Consider the following 13,951-nt stretch of genomic DNA (forward strand, 5'->3'; position numbering starts at 1 on the left):
GCATGCACCCCTGAGGGGCTGCCCGTCAGGAAGTCTAGGATCCAGTTGCAGAGGGAGGTGTTTAGTCCCAGGGTCCTTAGCTTATTAATGAGCTTTGAGGTAACTATGGTGTTGAACGCTGAGCTGTACTCAATGAATGTAATTCTCACATAGGCGTTCATTTTGTCCAGTTGGGACAAGGCATTGTGGAGTTCAATAGAGATTGCATCATCTGTGGATCTGTTGGGGTGGTATGGAAATTGGAGTGGGTCTAGGGTTTCTGGGATAATGGTGTTGATGTGAGCCATGACCAGCCTTTCAAAGCACTTCATGGCTACAGACGTGAGTGCTACGAGTCAGTAGTCATTTAGGCAGGTTACCTTAGTGTTCTTGGGCACTGGGACTATGGTGGTCTGCTTGAAACATGTTGGTCTTACAGACTCAGACAGGGAGAGGTTGAAAATGTCAGGGAAGATACTTGCCAGTTGGTCAGCGCGTACTCGGAGTACACATCCTGTTAATCCGTCTGGCTCTGCGGCCTTGTGCATGTTGACCTGTTTAAAGGTCTTACTCACATCGGCTGCGGAGAGTGTGATCACACAGTTGTCCAGAACAACTGATGCTCTCATGCATGTTTCAGTGTTACTTGCCTTGAAGCGAGCATAGAAGTAATTTAACTCATCTGGTAGGCTTGTGTCACTGATCAGCTCTCAGCTGTGCTTCCCTTTGTAGTCTGTAATAGTTTTCAAGCCCTGCCACATCCGACGAGCGTCGGAGCCAGTGTAGTATGATTTAATCTTAGTCCTGTATTGATGCTTTGCCTGTTTGATGGTTTGTCGGAGGGCATAGCGGGATTTCTTATAAGCTTCCGGGTTAGAGTCCCGCTGCTTGAAAGCGGCAGCTCTAACCTTTATCTCAGTGTGGATGTTGCCTGTAATTCATGGCTTCTGGTTGGGGTATGTACGTACAGTCACTGTGGGGACGACGTCATCGATGCTCTTATTGATGAAGCCAGTGACTGATGTTGTGTACTCCTCAATGCCATCAGAAGATTCCTGGAACATTTTACAGTCTGTGCAAGAATAACAGTCCTGTAGCTTAGCAACTCTTTCATCTGACCACTTTTTATTGACCGAGTCACTGGTTCTTCCTGCTTACATTTTTTTTGTAAGCAGGAATCAGGAGGATAGATTTATGGTCAGATTTGCCAAATGGAGGGCGAGGGAGAGCTTTGTTCGTGTCTCTGTGTGTGGAGTAAAGGTGGACTTGAGTTTTTTTTCCCTCTGGTTGCACATTTAACATGCCTGTAGAAATTTGGTACAACGGATTTAAAAAGTCTCCGGCCACTAGGAGCGCCACCTCTGGATGAGCATTTTCCTGTTTACTTATGGTGGTATACATATGCGGTCTTCGTGCCAGCATTGTTCTGTGGTGGTATGTAGACAGCTATGAAAAATACAGATGAAAACTCTCTAGGTAGATAGTGTATTCTACAGCGTATCATGAGAAACTCTACCTCAGGCAAGTAAAACCTCGAGACTTCCTTAGATATCATGCACCAGCTGTTGTTTACAAATATACAAAGACCCCCACCCCTTGTCTTGCCAGTGGCTGCTGTTCTGTCCTGCCGATACAGTGTATAGCCTGCCAGCTGTGTTATTCATCTCGTCGTTCAGCCATGACTCGGTGAAACATAAGATATTACAGTTTTTAATGTCCCGTAGTTTATTAATCTTGCTCGTAGGTCATCAATTTTATTTTCCAATGATTGCACGTTGACCAGTAGAACGGATAGAAGTGGAGGTTTACTCGCTCGCCTACCAATTCTCAGATGGCAGCCTGACCTCCGCCCCCTTTTTCTCCATCTTTGCTTCACGCAAATGACAGGGATTTGGGCCTGTTCCGGGAAAGCAGTATATCCTTCACATCGGACTCGATAAAGGAAAAAGCTTCTTCCATTTCGTGGTGAGTAAATGCTGTTCTGATGTCCAGAAGTTATTTTCGGTAATAAGAGGCAGTAGCAGCTACATTATGTACAAAATAATTTTAAAAATAAGTTACAAACAACACAAGAAAAAAAAGAAGTAACACAGTTGTTTAGGAGCATGTAAAACATTAGCCATCCTCTCCGGCTCCATTCAAGACATTACAGAGTTTGCATGTCCTTATCCCCCCTCTTTGTCTCTCTCTAAGAATAAGGCGGACGAGGACTAGAGGTAGAAGGACCTGCCGTCAAACTCGACAGTGATCAACCTCCATGACCTGCAGTATAAATCAGACTACCACGTGGAGGTGCTAGCCGTCAACTCCTACGGCTCCTCCAGCCCTGCCAAGCTGAACTTCAACGTCCCACAGCCTGGTAAGCTGCTATGGCATACTGTAGTAGTGAAATAAAGCTTGAGACCTTCCAAGAGGTGGGACAAATACTGGATTGAGCAGAGTAACGTAGTGCTGCCACCACCTTAAGAATAACCGGTATGTCAGAGTGAAGGACACACCATAACTCAACAACAATATAACAAAGAATTATATACTTTATTAAAAACATTTAATTTCATAAGACAGCCTATCTCAGATAGGCGCCCTACTATATTTCTGCTGTCTATGCCACTGAGCCTGAGTAGGAAGAAGAAAACTGTGGTGTAAGGCACATGGTGGGAGGGTGTTATTCGCTGCTGTGTAAGGCTGCTGACGACAACCAGATAAGAAAGCTTTTTTGCGAGGTTGTTGATTAAGGCTAAGGCTACTCAGTGCACCTTAGATATGTACCTACCGTCGGCCTGCAACTTGCCATGCCTGCCAGCTCAGCAAGGGTGCACATGCTCAGACCCCACGGGAGCGTCTCGTCAGCTAGACAAGCTCAATGTTTTTACATTTTTTAAATGTTTTTAGTGTCATGTCTGTGTCCTATTCTGTTGGCTGAGTCCTGTTAAATGTGTTTAGTTTTTAGAAATTACAGTTTGGGTTATGAAGGGAGGACAGAACTGTAATTGTAGTGCTGGGTCCTATATGTGCCTTCATCACTATCGTGTGGGTCTTTTGACTGTATGAATTGGTCCAAGCACCTGTCTGCAATGAAGTCACATGCTTTAAGAGTATTTGATGTCCAGTTTTCTGTGTAACCACATGTTCCCACCTTTGTGTGCAATGTCACCTCCTAGTGTGTAATTAAGCTCATAGCCTATGTGTGATTATAGGGTGAGTGCAATATAATTGCAAGGGTTACAGAGCCTCACGTTCATCGAAGGACCAGCTCCCCCGTTAACACCTTTCTGCACTTTCCCCTTATAATAGGTTTTCCAGAGTCCCGGGCAAAGCTGGCAAACAGGCACAGGTGCCAGCAATTAGTTCATGATTTGGTGACGTCACATACTGGAAAACGGACTATTGTCCAATAGAGCGGAAAATATCTCTGAAATAAAAACAGTTACAGAACAGAATGCCAGGGCAGGATAAAATGTTTTGCTGATGTTATGATCAGCAAAATGTTATGATTATCTCTCCCTCTCTGTGTCTCTCTCTCCTTCTCTCCCTCCCTTTCATACCCTCCCTCACTCCTTCCCTCCCTTCTTCCCTTTCAGTAGCCAAGATGAATATGGGTGTGATGGGGAAAGGGGCTGTGGCAGGCATTGTCATAGTCATCTTCTTGGTGCTACTGATCGCTGTGGACGCCACCTGTTGCTATACCAACCGCTGTGGCATGCTGATGTTCCTGGCTGTCAAGCTGTTTGGGCAGAAGGTTCCTGGGATGAAGACTGTGGAGGAGGGTGACGGCACCTCTAATGGGTAACACTGTTCTCTAGCCTACTGTCTGCCTGTTCCTCAATGTAACATATTCAGAGGGTTGTAGTGTGGTTATGTGTGTTTCTCTGTATGAACCCTCCTGAGCCTCAGTTTATGTGTGTCCTTCAATGCAGAGACTTGAAGTTGAATAGGCTTGGCATAGCAAGGGATAGCATCCCAAAATTGCAGACACAAAATGGAGCAAATAATGGGTTGCAGGCGGAGGTCATGTACGACAAAGCACCCCTCACCAAATTTTGAGTAGGCTGCCCATGATGATGTCAGAGGGGTGGACACAGCCCACCCTCGCCCTAAACGGGCTGTGATCCTTAAAAAAGGGCAAAAAGAGGCACCTCCGCACTTATAAGTCAGCAAGTGTGTTTGATCACTGACTAATTAAATTATAACTACTATACCCATGTGCAAATTGAAAATCTTGGCCATTTTTTTGATACCCATGTTAATTGTTTGGTAGCCACCACCCACTTGCCACTGCTAGAGTCTTTGATGACTTGAGCTGATGAACACGGGAATGCCCTCTCAGAATTAGTAGGCACACAGTCTTTTTTTCCTGTATTTGCATGTGCATATTGAGTTACTGAGCCAATGACTCATTAAATATTTGCATGGCTAGTTGTATTGAGTTGTATTTTATTTCTAACCTGACCTATCATTTCCTATCAGGAAAACGTCCCCCAGTGGAGATCCTGCCACAGAGGCCTGAGTTACTGAACAGGAAGTGACATCATAGTATCTGAAGAATGGAACCTATAAATGCCAAAGTAAGGAGGAAGTATTGTGAGTTGGGGGTCTTAGTTAAATGTTTTTGGAGAGTTCCCAGGACAGTCCATGTTGAGAAAGGATAAGAATTAGGAAAGTTATCTGTGAACTGTAATGTCTAACATCAACAGATGGTTGTAATTTCATCCAGCCCTGTGTAATCTCATGTTAAGTGTTACATTTCCTTGCTTTTATATTTCAGTACATTCATGTTATATTTCAGTACATTAAGGCTGCTGTAAATTGTCAGGGAGACCTTCGTAGTTCATGAATTTAATCATAACTCATTATTTATTGAAGTTTATATTCACTTTAATCTGAAAAAAATCTGAAAGTGACATACCATTATTTAATAAGGACATTTTATCCTAACATATTAACATATTTCCACATTGAATGTACAGTATACAGCATAATCTCATTAACAAATAACGACGTGTCAAAATTACATGTCTTCAAGTGTTGTAATCATGAGAAATATACAGATCTCTTATATAGCACAGAGCAATATGAAATGCACATTTCTTTATAACCTGTTGTTAAATGGCATACCCTGTGTTCTCATGTAATCATTTTATGTTTGTATTTGTTTAATTATCCACTTTTTTACTGTTTATTTTGTACATTGTACACTGTACATTGTTTGTACTTACTCTGACCACCTCAGTGTGATTGTAGTTGGCTGTAGTTAACTGCATTGTCATCCTCTGCCTTGTTATTCCGCTGCCTCCTTTTAAGGGGAACAGATTTTAGTGCAGATCTATATTTGTATTTACCTAGTAGTTATTACTATATTACAGATACTACGTAATGTAAGCCTGTTGTTGCATTGTTGGGTACATGTTTTTTTGCAAGTTATTATGCAACTGTTTTGATACACATTATTTTACTTGTGGAATTTACTGTGAGTGTCTCACTCACTCTGTGGTTATTTACATGGGTGAAGGAGCAGGGCTGATATTGAGCTCTGCGTAGTTCATGTCATCAGGATCAGTGATCGGCTTGACTGACCGTCTCATGTTTTCATAGATGTCCTCTGGTGTAGACAATGTTGATTTTTGTATCTAACAGTCAGAATACAGTCAAAATACTGAGCACTGGCCCCAGACATAGAATGACTCTCTTTCTACTCTTTGGTATAGTTTAACTAACTCAAAGTTCAATGGGATTGATTTACACATTTACCATTCACTTTCATACGAGCCGGTTTTTATTATCTAAGAAAAATAGAACAATAAATTACATGTGTAAGGTTTGTTTTGCAATGACAACATAGTCCATTGCATCACTTTGAAGTGACTCTCCACAGTTACCGATTTAGTAATTTCCCTTCAGACAACAGGGCCTGGTGATCAGACTGACTGTGTTGGTGAAGGGGTAGAAGCAGACAACCACAGTAAGGCTACTGTTAGTACATTACTTTCCTCTGAACACCTACCTGGGGGACTTGTTTGGTCGGAAGCTTCTTCTCAGCCCTGTTCCAATTCTGTGGATGATAAAACAAAGAGGGAATTCAGCCATAAAGGCCAACTAAATAGCCTGTTATCCTCTCTAGGGTAGGGGGCAGTATTTGCACGGCCGGATAAAAAACGTACCCAATTTAATCTGGTTATTACTACTGCCCAGAAACTAGAATATGCATATAATTGTTTGATTTTGATAGAAAACACCCTGAGGTTTCTAAAACTGTTTGAATGGTGTCTGTGAGTATAACAGAACTCATATGGCAGGCAAAAACCTGAGAAGATTCCTTACAGGAAGTGCCCTCTCTGACCATTTCTTGGCCTTCTACACTCTCTTTATTGAAAACGGAGGATCTCTGCTGTAACGTGACACTTCCTACGGCTCCCATAGGCTCTCAGAAGGCGGCAGAACGTTGAATGATGACTTTGCAGGCCATGGCTGAAAAACAGTAGCGCATTTGGTAAGTGGTCGATCTGAGAACAATGAGACTGGGGCGCGCGTGCACGAGAAGAGTCCATTTTAGATTTTTAGTCTTTGAACGAAAACAGGGTTACCCGGTCGGAATATTATCGAAAAATCGCATAAAAAATGATTTTAAACAGCGTTTGACATGCTTCGAAGTACGGTAATGGAATATTTAGAATTTTTTTTGTCACGATACGCGCCGGAGCGTCACCCTTCGTTACCCTTCGGATAGTGTCTTGAACGCACGAACAAAACAGAGGATATTTGAACATAACTATGGATTATTTTGAACCAAACCAACATTTGTTATTGAAGTAGAAGTCCTGGGAGTGCATTCTGACGAAGAACAGCAAAGGTAATCCAATTTTTCTTATAGTAAATCTGAGTTTGGTGAGTGCCAAACTTGGTGGGTGTCAAAATAGCTAGCCCGTGATGGCGAGCTATCTACTCAGAATATTGCAAAATGTGCTTTTGCCGAAAAGCTATTTTAAAATCGGACATAGGGATTGCATAAAGGAGTTCTGTATCTATAATTCTTAAAATAATTGTTATGTTTTTGTGAACGTTTATTGTGAGTAATTTAGTAAATTCACCGGAAGTTTGCGGTGGGTATGCTAGTTCTGAACGTCACATGCTAATGTAAAAACCTGGTTTTTGATATAAATATGAACTTGATTGAACAAAACATGCATGTATTGTATAACATAATGTCCTAGGAGTGTCATCTGATGAAGATCATCAAAGGTTAGTGCTGCATTTAGCTGTGGTTTGGGTTTATGTGACATTATATGCTAGCTTGAAAAATGGGTGTCTGATTATTTCTGGCTGGGTACTCTGCTGACATAATCTAATGTTTTGCTTTCGTTGTAAAGCCTTTTTGAAATCGGACAGTGTGGTTAGATTAACGAGAGTCTTGTCTTTAAAATGGTGTAAAATAGTCATATGTTTGAGAAATTGAAGTAATAGCATTTCTAAGGTATTTGAATATTGCGCCACGGGATTCCACTGGCTGTTGAGTAGGTGGGACGATTTCGTCCCACATACCCTAGAGAGGTTATGCTTTTTAGTAACTTTCCACTGTTGGCCAACCAAACCAACAGTTGGTGGTTGTCGATGCCAGTTTGGTATCTCTTTTGAAAGAACATTTGGAAAGAAAGAAGAAAGAAGAAGTCTCAGTTGTGACATGATTACAACATCAAGCCTGTAGACAGTGTATTTTCATTTGTATACACAGCTAAAGAGGGAGGGAAATGGAATTATGTACATTTCTAAAGAAGATAGGGGAGAGAGGGCCCTTCAGTGCACTATAATATATGTTTAGTTCTTTATTACGCATTTTCAAACCACTCACCTTTTTATGTAAATGTTGAGCACCACAATCACTGCTGTGACAAGGAAAAGAGCCCCAAATGCTGCCAGGACCATCATTAAATGGGCTGATTCTGAAAATACACTATTAGAACCGATCAGACCATGGTTTTGTATATAAAATATTTCCTCCAAGATATTCCACAGATGACATGCAACATCATATACTGTAACTTCATATCCCTGTCTGCATGCCATTGTTTTGTTGAGATACACAGGACAGATATCACAACAGCGTGACATACAAGAAGTGCAGAAGTGTTGCACAACCTTTAACTTTCACCTCCAGGTCTGTAGAGTTCTGTGATCCAAGGGCATTCTGGGCCATACAGAAGTACAGTCCACTGTCATCAGAATCTATTTCTTTGAAGGTGTGTTCTTTCCCCATCCCTAATCTTAGTGAAGTTAGCGGTCCTGACCTCTGAAACCAGATGTAGGTCTGTGCTGCAGGGTTGGCGTTATTGCTGCAGGTCATAGTCAGACGACTGCCGTTCACTACCTCGGGGCTCGGGCTGACCTTAACAGAAACGTCCCTTGGAGCATCTGGAAACAGACGTACATTGTTCTTTGTGTATTAGCTTGACTGTATGTTAATAGTACTGCGTTTATACATAAATACAGACAATGAATCAACCAAGCCAACTGAAATTTACATTGGCCACTGCGAAGAGAACGCAACAACTTGAAGATAGCTGACTACTGAAAAAATCGCTTCAAACCAACATTTATTGCTGACTTACATCTCACATCCAGCAGTATTGGTGTAGATATGCCTTGCCCCAGAGCACAGGAGTAGCACCCAGTGTCATTAGGGGAAAGTGGACCTAGAGGATACTGCCCACCAGGGACACCAGAGAGTGGGCGGCCATCTTTAAACCAGAGGAACTCCATTTGAGGAAGTTTACAGGTGGAGGTGCAGGCCAGGATGACATTATCTCTCTTCTTAACAGGGCCATTTTCATTTAACTTTAGGGATAAGACTGACATGAGGAAGAAGAAACATGTATAACAAATATAGGACATGTTGAAGGGTTAATAACTGGCCTCTCTACTGTACATTAGGTAATACCTTAATTGTTTAGTATGATGACATGTACAGTTGAAGTCAGAAGTTTACATACAACTTAGCCAAATACATTTAAACTCAGTTTTCACAATTCCTGACATTTAATCCTAGTAACAATTCTCTGTTTTAGGTCAGTAGGATCACCACTTTATTTTAAGAATGTGAAATGTCAGAATAACAGTATAGAGAGCGATTTATTTCAGCTTTAATTTCTTTCATCACATTCCCAGTGGGTCAGAAGTTTACATACACTCAATTAGTATTTGGTAGCGTTGCCTTTTAATTGTTTAACTTGGGTCAAACATTGACTTTGTTGTCCTTAAGCCATTTTGCCACAACTTTGGAAGTATGCTTGGGGTCATTGTTCACTTGGAAGACCCATTTGCGACCAATCTTTAACTTCCTGACTGATGTCTTGAGATGTTGCTTCAATATATCCACATAATGTTCCTGCCTCATGATGCCATCTATTTTGTGAAGTGCACCAGTCCCTCCTGCAGCAAAGCACTCCCGCAACATGATGCTGCCACCCCCGTGCTTCATGGTTGGGATGGTGTTCTTCGGCTTGCAAGCCTCCCCTTTTTCCTCCAAACATAATGATGGTCATTATGGCCAAACAGTTCTATTTTTGTTTCATCAGACCAGAGGATATTTCTCCAAAAAGTACAATCTTTGTCCCCATGTGCAGTTGCAAACCGTAGTCTGCCTTTTTTTATGGCGGTTTTTGAGCAGTGGCTTTTTTCTTGCTGAGTGGCCATTCAGGTTATGTCGATATAGGACTCATTTTACTGTGGAAATAGATACTTTTGTACCTGTTTCCTCCAGCGTCTTCACAAGGTCCTTTGCTGTTGTTCTGGGATTGATTTGCACTTTACACACCAAATTAAGTTAATCTCTAGGAGACAGAACGTGTCTCCTTCCTGAGCGGTATGACGGCTATGTGGTCCCATGGTGTTTATACTTGTGTACTATTGTTTGTGTAGATGAACGTGGTACCATCAGGCATTTGGAAATTGCTCCCAAGGATGAACCAGACTTGTGGAGGTCTACAATTGTTTTTCTGAGGTCTTGGCTGATTTCTTCTGATTTTCCCATGATGTCAAGCAAAGAGGCAGTGAGTTTGAAGGTAGTCCTTGAAATACATCCACATGTACACCTCCAATTGACTCAAATGATGTCAATTAGCCTAACAGAAGCTTCTAAAGCCATGACATTTTCTGGATTTTTCCAAGATGTTTAAAGGCACAGTCAACTTCGTGTATGTAAACTTCTGACCCACTGGAATTGTGATACAGTGAATTATAAGTGAAATAATCTGTCTGTAAACAATTGTTGGAAAAATCACTTGTGTCATGCACAAAGTAGATGTCCTAAACGACTTGCCAAAACTATAGTTTGTTAACCTGACATTTGTGGAGTGGTTGAAAAACGAGTTTTAATGACTCCAACCTAGTGTATGTAAACTTCCGACTTCAACTGTACATAAGTCTAGATTTACCTGATATTTTCAGGTCCACACCCAATGATCCTGTAAATCCCTGAGGGGCGTCATTACTTGTATTTGATTAAAATCGGAAGAAAAATCGACCACTGTCATCTTCAGTCACATTGTTGAGTTTCAGTGTGCAGTTATTGTCTTGGTCATAAAACTCTGTTCTTATACTGTATCTTGTCTTAATCAGTCCAGATGTGTTAAACACTCCATCTCCTTGCTGTGAGCCGTCTAGTCTCTCGGAGTGAACCATATCCTTCTTCTAACTATCTGGGTAGCTGGGTAGCTGTATGTACAGTCAAATACCACTGATGAGCCTTTTGATGCACAGATAACGATAGTCCTGTCCCTGTCCCTGTACCAAACTGACCAGTTCTGGGCCAGTGTGCCTGAAAACCGCGATTTAAAACATCATTGCCCTTGTGATGAGAAAAACCACTGATAGATATAATTAACCGAAACAAAGATAAAACGTACCTGGCAGGGAGATTAGAGTTAGCAGAGATATCTGTAGAATGTATTGACAGTGCATAACAGCTTTAGCCCTGTAGGAAGGAGAGTTGTATTCCAGAAAATATGTAATTAATACAATCTTTGATCCAAGAACGTAGTACCAACAGCTCTGCTGTGTGTTATCTGACCAGCAGTGGCTGGGCAAATTATTCTTATTGAGGACTGGAGGGTTGTGTAGGAGTACTGATGTCAAAATAAAACATTGATTTCACTGAAATTACTGTCAAACTTCTGCTTTTTGGAGAGAAAAAAATTCCAACAGCCACAACAATTCCACAGCCAAACCACCAAACTGATTTGTGTTATTTTGCAATAACACCCACTGGACAAAAACTGGTTGAATCAACATTGTTTCCATGTCATTTCAACCCCCAGAAATCTATATTATGACATGAAACGTGAAAACTAATTGGATTTGCAAAAAGGCATCAATGTCTTTTTTTCAGTGAGCAGAGGCAGTATACAATATGGCATGACATATACTTCAAGATTAATATACTCAACAGTTTTGTTTGAATGAATTACTTGAGAGGGTATGAGTTATTACAGTTACCAAAACTGTAGTAATTCCACCATTACTACTAAATGCTGGATAAACAGATGACACAGACTCATTTTGCTGCTATATGTTTATTATTTGGCTTTTGAAAGTTGTAAAGGATAGACACAGATACATGCGTACAGAGATGATCTGAGTTTTAGTAATACACAACTCTGGGATTATATTTCAATTTGAATGAATATAGAGTTCAATAACAATTCCATGCATGAATACTCATAATCCCTCACAACATTATATGGTTCGGAATATGTTATCACATACAGAAGGTCATTTTAAGAGAATTTTTCGATTTTATGTTGAAATGCTTTAGCCTACAACCAGGACATGAAAGGGACACTTTTTAAGGATATTTTAGAGCCATGAGATCTTATTTTAAAATGTAAATGTTCTAGCCTCCAAACTTGACATGTACAGGTTTGACATATTTGTTAAGGAGTTTTTCAATCCATGACTGGTTGTTTGAATCTGGGCTACTGATAATGTAACAGCCCCTGACCCCCTTCACCACCGCACACGTGGTCTTCGGACCGCAGGGCGCCACCTCACAGGCCATCTCGCCGGAGTTACAGCTGCAGCGGTGGTGGCAGTTCTCCTCCTTATAGAAGACCTCGCCGGACACAAAGTAGCGACCCTTGTGGTGACAGCCACAGTTCTTCACATGAACACACTTGTCATCGCTCTGCAGGAAACCAGGTTTGCATTGACAGCCCTCCCCTGGAGGAGTGGTGCATCCTGGGGCGGAGGTCATGGAATAGCATGTGGCCGGGCACCCGGAGGCCGAGAGGCTGTAGACACTGTTCTCTGGACAGGGGAGGTCTGAAAACACACAGGGAGAAAGAGAGGTCTGTGGAATCAGTTACAATTTTAAAGTTTCAGGATTTCATTTAAAATGTAGGGTTTAGAATTAACGGCCGGCCATCGAATGTGGAGTAATGAGGGTCACCGAACGCCCAGCAGTAGGCCTTGAACTGGGCCACACACACCGCCTTATTGTTCATCACCACACAGTTCTCTTTCTCACGGCACACAGAGTCCTCACAGGGGTCTGACAGAATGTGAATTAGAGATGTTAACATATCTTGCTCAAAGTAATATCAAAATAAGAACATCAACAAAGTCCATAATTCCACATCTAAATGTACTAACACAAGGATATCTGTTGGGTTGCATTATTATTAATGCTTTTTTACCTGTGCTGTAACAGTCCATGACTCCAATCTTCAACCCACATTTCTGACCCTCTTTGCACTGTGAGTTCTTGCAGGTGAATACTCCTGCTGCACAGCTGCAGGTCTCAGAACAGTTGCCAAGCATCACAGACTGGCCAGACTGAAAACCAGCAAAACGTGGTAACCATAGGACGATTGTAAACAATACATATTTACCAAGGACAGTGATTGATTATCTTATTTGCACTTTATATTTGCATTTAGCGTAGAACAGATACAGCCCTATAATTGTAAAAATGACTTTAGGATATTATTGCATTTTTGGGATATGAAATGGCAATTTATTGTCAATAAATCAGTAATCACCTTGTAATAGTGTCCATCAACCACACAGCCACAGTTCTCCAGTTGGACACACTTGCCACCATCAAACACAAAGCCGTCGTCACACTGGCAGCCCTCCTGGCATAGTGGGCATTTGGGAGACTCACTGAGAGAGTCACAGGTGGAAGAACAGGTGTCGGCACACAACTCATAGTGACTGTTAGCTGGACACGTCAGAGCTAGAGGACAGATGGAAATGGGAGGAGATGCATGTTATCAAAAAACTTAAATCAGCTTCAGCTTCAATTGTTTTTCAGCAGAGCATTAGGTCAGAAAAATATTGCACACTAAGATAAACCAGGATAAGGTCAATTAACTTTCAATATCAAAATTCACTCACGACAAAACTGGTCAGATCTCCAGCTGCTGACAAGGCCACCGGATGCCTGACAGAAAGTCACATAGGTCTGTAAGTGGCGGCACAGGGCATCTCCACCCTCTCCCTCCTTCATGCACTCCTCAAAGTGCTCTTGTGGTGGCACAACAGCATGGCATTGGGCAAATGGACCCTTGGTTGACTTTATGATGCTACAAGCCGGCGGGGGTCCACTGGTGGGAGGACACTTCAAGCCACCGTCACATCCTGTCTGACATTTGACCCCTTCCTGAACCACTAACCACCCCGCTGCAAACTTCTCCACAGACGACTCCTGCAGCCCACTGGGCAGCAGGAAGTCATCCTCCTTCTTGTCATTATAGTTGCCACAGAGACCACCGGTAACACCTTTGTAAGTGGATGGAAGCTGTATGATGGCGCCCGCAACGGTGTCGTAGGTCACCATCAAGCCAAAGTCTGTTACCACGATGATGTTAATGCCGTTCTGGTAGGCCCTGACCTTTCCATCTCCGAGTGACAGTGGGAGATTTGTTGCAACGTCATCCACCTGTGAAAGGAGGAAAGATTGAAAACATCCGTTTTTCGAATC

The 13,951-nt window shown here is 42.0% G+C and overlaps 3 protein-coding genes across 11 annotated transcripts in view; 1 reads left to right on the forward strand and 2 right to left on the reverse strand.

Moving 5' to 3' along the window:
* The first annotated feature begins 1,883 nt into the window (after positions 1-1,883).
* On the forward strand, positions 1,884-5,642 carry LOC106596181 (neural cell adhesion molecule 1-like). 3 transcript variants are annotated; one of them, XR_006760476.1, is made up of 4 exons: positions 1,884-1,944; positions 2,173-2,338; positions 3,561-3,765; positions 4,447-5,642. XR_006760476.1 is itself a non-coding variant. In XM_045701349.1 (2 exons), exons 1-2 carry the CDS (start codon positions 3,569-3,571, stop codon positions 4,484-4,486), a joined length of 237 nt encoding a protein of 78 aa, XP_045557305.1. In that variant the 5' UTR covers positions 3,567-3,568; the 3' UTR covers positions 4,487-5,642. The 3 variants fall into 3 exon arrangements, 2 of the variants coding, with proteins under 2 accessions (XP_045557305.1, XP_045557304.1); XM_045701349.1 differs by lacking the exons at positions 1,884-1,944; positions 2,173-2,338 and having other exon boundaries at positions 3,567-3,765; XM_045701348.1 differs by lacking the exons at positions 1,884-1,944; positions 2,173-2,338; positions 4,447-5,642 and adding an exon at positions 3,897-4,023 and having other exon boundaries at positions 3,569-3,765.
* Positions 5,004-11,082, reverse strand: LOC106578359 (B-cell receptor CD22-like). 7 transcript variants are annotated; one of them, XR_006760473.1, is made up of 7 exons: positions 10,404-11,082; positions 8,580-8,819; positions 8,259-8,382; positions 7,823-7,913; positions 5,981-6,028; positions 5,464-5,606; positions 5,004-5,272 (listed from the first exon to the last, which is right to left on the reverse strand). XR_006760473.1 is itself a non-coding variant. In XM_014157102.2 (6 exons), the coding sequence occupies exons 1-6, from the start codon at positions 10,927-10,929 to the stop codon at positions 5,558-5,560; spliced, it is 618 nt and encodes a 205-aa protein (XP_014012577.2). In that variant the 5' UTR covers positions 10,930-11,082; the 3' UTR covers positions 5,467-5,557. The 7 variants fall into 7 exon arrangements, 2 of the variants coding, with proteins under 2 accessions (XP_014012577.2, XP_014012550.2); XR_001322448.2 differs by having other exon boundaries at positions 7,823-8,382; XM_014157102.2 differs by lacking the exon at positions 5,004-5,272 and having other exon boundaries at positions 5,467-5,606; positions 7,823-7,924; positions 10,875-11,082.
* A 442-nt stretch (positions 11,083-11,524) lies between these two features.
* The window catches only part of LOC106577653 (IgGFc-binding protein), a 28,253-nt gene continuing 25,826 nt past the window's right edge, over positions 11,525-13,951 (reverse strand). The window contains 4 exon segments of the mRNA XM_045712850.1: positions 11,525-12,288; positions 12,663-12,801; positions 13,008-13,204; positions 13,366-13,909. Of these exon segments, the coding sequence (XP_045568806.1) occupies positions 11,861-12,288; positions 12,663-12,801; positions 13,008-13,204; positions 13,366-13,909 (1,308 nt within the window). The 3' untranslated portion in view covers positions 11,525-11,860.

The sequence above is a fragment of the Salmo salar genome, chromosome ssa02 (genome assembly GCF_905237065.1).
Source record: "Salmo salar chromosome ssa02, Ssal_v3.1, whole genome shotgun sequence".
NCBI lineage: Eukaryota > Metazoa > Chordata > Actinopteri > Salmoniformes > Salmonidae > Salmo > Salmo salar.

What these genes read in the sequence shown, in the direction of transcription:
- LOC106578359 (XM_014157075.2), bottom strand. Translation starts at nt 10,929, where the DNA reads ATGCACTGTCAATACATTCTACAGATATCTCTGCTAACTCTAATCTCC. An exon ending in AACTCTAATCTCCCTGCCAG is followed by an intron (nt 8,820 to 10,874) that starts GTACGTTTTATC and finishes TCCTCATGTCAG; the next exon opens with TCTTATCCCTAAAGTTAAAT. An exon ending in CTCAACATTTACATAAAAAG is followed by an intron (nt 6,029 to 7,822) that starts GTGAGTGGTTTG and finishes TATCATCCACAG; the next exon opens with AATTGGAACAGGGCTGAGAA.
- LOC106596181 (XM_045701348.1), top strand. Translation starts at nt 3,569, where the DNA reads ATGAATATGGGTGTGATGGGGAAAGGGGCTGTGGCAGGCATTGTCATA. An exon ending in GGTGACGGCACCTCTAATGG is followed by an intron (nt 3,766 to 3,896) that starts GTAACACTGTTC and finishes CCTTCAATGCAG; the next exon opens with AGACTTGAAGTTGAATAGGC.